Source organism: Pyxicephalus adspersus, chromosome 1, assembly GCF_032062135.1.
Source record: "Pyxicephalus adspersus chromosome 1, UCB_Pads_2.0, whole genome shotgun sequence".
Classification (NCBI taxonomy): domain Eukaryota; kingdom Metazoa; phylum Chordata; class Amphibia; order Anura; family Pyxicephalidae; genus Pyxicephalus; species Pyxicephalus adspersus.
Window position 1 is genome coordinate 74,972,357 of NC_092858.1, and position 5,078 is coordinate 74,977,434.

The 5,078-nt window shown below is 33.9% G+C and overlaps 1 protein-coding gene across 2 annotated transcripts in view; it reads left to right on the forward strand.

Moving 5' to 3' along the window:
• TLR8 (toll like receptor 8) overlaps nt 1-4,596 on the forward strand; it is a 17,118-nt gene extending 12,522 nt beyond the window's left edge. For both annotated transcript variants that reach the window (XM_072414411.1, XM_072414401.1), the window contains exon 2: nt 707-4,596. In XM_072414411.1, the coding sequence (XP_072270512.1) occupies nt 713-3,856 (3,144 nt within the window). In that variant the 5' untranslated portion in view covers nt 707-712 and the 3' untranslated portion in view covers nt 3,857-4,596. The remainder of the gene's footprint in view (nt 1-706) is intronic.
• Nucleotides 4,597-5,078: the final 482 nt, after the last annotated feature.

Here is a 5,078-nt window from a genome sequence, read left to right on the forward strand (position 1 = left end):
GTTCAAAATTTTCTGTTTTCTGTAGCTGGGTAGGTTTAGCATAATTAGGGAAGTGTTTCCAACTTCCCATGTGTGTAGCTCAATTTGATTTTGTAACCGCAGTTATATCCAGGTTTGCTGAATCACCTAGGTTCTTCCATAACAGTTTACCTTCTCCAGTCCTAAAGAGCTTTAGTAAATCACGAACAAAGAATAAAGATTTACCTCAATGTTAGAGGAACCACAAAGGATGAGATTTTAATGGCAAAGAACCAGCAAACATCATAAATAACACAGTAAATAAAAAAACAATAATACATCAATCACCACAATGATTAGACATATCTCCCCCCATTTAGTTCCGCTGTATTATGCCTTCATCCATGGAAAAAGCCATACTCCAGTGGACAGCTGGAGACACAATGAATATGGCTGTGGATTAGGAACAATAAAAAACATGTGCAGAAAGAAGGAATCTGCCAGGGAATGCGTGCATGTGTGGCCAGGCAGGACTGCATAGTTAGAACTACTGGAATGGAAAGGAAAGAAGGAAAGTAAATAACTTCAGGAAATGATACAACAACTAAAGCTGTCCTTTAATTTTAGATTTTTTTATATACTCAGCTTAAGTGTAATTTTTATTAGCTAGGATAGACAAAACTAAAAAAAATATAATTTAATTATTATTATTTATTATTATAAATTATTTTTGTTTTTTGTTTTTCAGGATAACATGTTAAGGCTGTTGAAGAAACTTTTGTGTATATTAATAATAAACCTCAACTTCTTTGGAATTTCCAATACAACTTCAACTAACAGAACTATACCATGTTCAATTACAGAATCTAATGATTCAGTTACATTTGACTGCAGTGCTCGGCATCTGGATAGAATACCCTCTCCTACAATATACACATCAAACTCTGTGAAACTTCTGTTAAGTCAAAACCTCATTAAGACCATTGAAAAACCAAATAGTTTTCAGGATTGGGAGAACCTTACAAAAATAGACCTAAACTGGAACCACTATTCAAAATTGAGGCTCTATAATCCCAATATATGCAAAAGAGGTCTGGAGATTAATAATGAAACATTTGCCAATTTGACAAAACTAGAAATACTTCTCATTGATCACAATTACCTCTGTGAAATTCCCAGTGGATTGCCAGGCAGTATTAAAATTCTAAGTTTGCAGTACAACAACATTTTTTTGATCAACAAAACAAGTTTCTCAGGATACAGACATTTGAAGGAAATATACATAGGAAATAACTGTTACTATGGCAATTCATGTCCAGGTGCTCTTCATATAGAAAATGATACATTTTCTGAACTCAAGGAATTAACCATACTTAACCTTTCTTTTAACAACTTAGGCAAGGTGCCCCACAATCTGCCAACATCACTAAAAAAACTTTATTTAAGTAATAATAGACTAAAAGTTATTTCCACAGAAGATTTCAAAAACTTAGTCAATTTAGAAGTCCTTTATCTAAGTGGAAATTGCCCTAGATGTTTTAATGCTGCATATCCATGTGAACCCTGTCCTGGGAAACGCTTTCTTGAAATTGATGATTTTGCTTTCCAATTCTTAAAAAACTTGACCGTGCTCCATCTCGGAAGTACTTCACTCACTAGTGTATCAAAAACATGGTTCCAAAACATAACTCAGTTAAAAGAACTAAATCTTCGGTTAAACTACTTAGTCACTGAAATTGCAACTGCAGAATTTGTTTCTTTCTTGCCATCATTAGAAATACTTGACTTGTCATATAATTACAATCAGAAGGCATATCCAAATAATATTAATATTTCTGACAATTTTTCTAAATTAGGATCTCTCAAAGAGTTACATATACAAGGTTATGTGTTTAAAGATATCACATCAAAAAATCTGGCCCCTCTTACAAAGCTAAGCAAACTAAAAATTCTCAACCTTTCCGTGAATTTTGTTTGGCAGGTTGACTTTAAAGTGTTTGAAAAATTTTCAAGTCTGGCAATAATTTACTTGTCTGAAAATAGAATAACACCATATTCAGAGAGAAGCAATAAAAGCCAGGCAATACAAGCATTCTACAATAGTCAGCAAAATAAAACACAGTATAACTTAACATACAACGGTATAGAACACCGGAGCACAATCCCATCAGAAATTGTTATTCCAGTCAGCAATCTGGTAAAACCTGAGTGCAGTGCATATGGGAAAGCATTAGATCTGAGCCGAAACAGTATTTTTTTTATTGAACCGGAGGAATTCCGTCCGTTTTCTGATGTAGCATGTTTAAATTTGTCTTCAAATGGCATCGGTCAAGATTTAGAAGGAGGGGAATTTATCTACTTTCCAAAACTTGCATACTTAGATTTATCATATAATAAACTGGATTTTGCTTCCATCGGTGCCTTCCAGGAACTGAAACAATTAGAGGTATTAGATGTGAGTTATAACCAGCACTATTTCACTGTGCAAAGTGTAACTCATCACCTTAAATTCATTGAAAATTTGGACAAACTTTCAGTTCTTAATTTAAGCTGGAATGAAATCTCTACTCTGACAGAATCCCAGATTAATAGCTTTTCCCTAAAAGAATTAAGGTTTGCTGGGAACCGCCTGGATGTATTATGGAAAAATGGGGACAAACGCTACCTGAATCTTTTCCATAATTTTACAAACCTGTCAATTCTTGATATCTCTTATAATAGACTTCAGACCATACCTGATGAAGCAGTGTGTCTTCTGCCTGCAAATCTTACTGAGTTGTATTTACATCATAATGGCCTGATCTTTTTTGGTTGGAAAAACTTGACATGCTTTAGGAACCTCAAGATTCTTGACCTAAGTCACAATAGGATCACAATGATAATGGCACATTTGAGCAAATATACTAATTCCCTGGAGACTCTTATCATCAGTCATAATTACATTCAAGAATTGGCAGATGCCTTTCTCATAAAGCTAAGTAGCCTCACCAACCTTGATTTAAGTTACAATCACATTCAGCATATAAACAAATCCATTTTTTTATCTGGTAATGATAACTATTTAAAAGTTTTAAGGCTGAAAGGAAACCCCTTTGAGTGCACCTGTGAAATTATTGAATTTTTAAACTGGATCAATAACAACAATGTTAATATTCCACGGCTGGCCACAGATGTCATTTGTGCCACACCAGAGAAATGGAAGAAACATGGAATTATTTCTTTTGATATACATGCTTGTAATGTGGACTTGATAGCATTGATCATGTTTCTTCTGTCTTTTATTCTAATCATTCCATTGACTATATTGCCACTCATGAGTAGCTTATTCTACTGGGATATATGGTATATATACCACTGGTGTGTGGCAAAGCTAAAGTATAGCAAAGTCCCAAATTCAGAAACTATATATGATGCGTTTATCACATATGATGACAATGACCCAGCTGTCAGTGACTGGGTCTTCAATGAACTATGTCACCAGTTGGAGAACAAAGTGGACAAACACATACTTCTGTGCTTAGAAGAAAGAGACTGGGAGCCAGGAAAAGCTATTATTGATAATATTGCAGAAAGTATCAACCACAGCAAAAAGACACTGTTTGTTCTGACAAAAAAATATGTAAAAAGTGGAAAGTTCAGAACAGCATTTTATATGGCTATGCAAAAACTAATGGATGAAAATCAAGATGTGATAGTTATTGTTTTACTACAGCCTGTCCTACAACATTCCCAGTATCTCAGGATGAGGAAAAAAATTTGCAAAAGTTCTATTCTGGAATGGCCCAAAAATCCCTATGCGAAAAGCTTATTCTGGCAAAAAATGAAAAATGTGCTACTAACAGAAAACATCAGCCGATACAACAATCTCTATACTGATTCTATTGCTGTTGTGCGCTGATTGGCTTTTGCATTATGGATAAAACATTGTTTAATTGCAGTTTAATGTTCTGTAGATTGAAGCATTGCCTATCTTCCAGACAAGATGATTGTTTTGCTACACTGGGATTGAAATAACTGAATTATCTATATGAAACTTGGAAACTTGGAAGTATGAAACTTGGAACCTTCTAGCAAACTTTACCATCGTAGGTCAGGTACTAAAACAAATGAACTTATTTACAGGCTTGCTTTAATGACCTTCACCCAGCAAACTGTGCAATAGACATGCATTTTCCTTCAACATACAACAGGAAAAAATATTACTTTATAAGGTATATAGATAAAATGGTTTTCCTTATATACATGGAAACATATACCCTGCAAGTTTTAGCAGAAGACCACAAGATTACATATTCTATTAAACATGTTATTTGAAATATTGTAATAAAACTACATATATTTAAAAACATTTTCCCTTTCATTTACTATCAAAGACAATCTACAAGAATTGTACATTTTTGAAATTGTTTACAGGTAAAAAGACACAATACTACTTTTCATTTAAAAATCTCTGATAATCTAGTGATCACTTGGCCTTGTGTGTGACAACTTTTTAGAGCGCCTGCCTTCCTTATAGTTGCTAGCATCTTGGACTGTTTTATTTAATTACTAGCTGATTACCCGGCGTTGCCTGGGTATTTTTTTAATGCAATCTTATACTATACAGGAAAAGGAATCAAATAAAGCTATAGTGATTTTCTTGTCTACGGTGTTGTTTCATTTTTTTGCCTTTGATTGCACTCAGCCAATTGCCTTACGTTTTCTCGAAGGCAATATTACAGGTCAGAAATTTGTAAAAGAGTACAAAAAAAATTTGTAAAAATATAAGCAAAAGGCACACTGTTACTGAGCAATACATACACATATACATACACATACATACATACATGCAAATATACCTCTGACATACCACAGGGCTGTACAAAGATCAGCGGTGCACTCACATGAGTCATCCAGTATGTCTAGCAATTTTGGTTTAAATGTCTCCATGCGATTCCTAGTGATGACATACACACATACATACATCTAAATATAGCTCTGACATATAGCACAGCTTTGTACAAAGATAACTGGTGCACTTACATGAGTCTCAGTCATATGTATAGCAAGTTTGGTTGAAATGTCTCCATGCGTTTTCAAGTACACACATACATCCAATTTTATATATATATATATATATA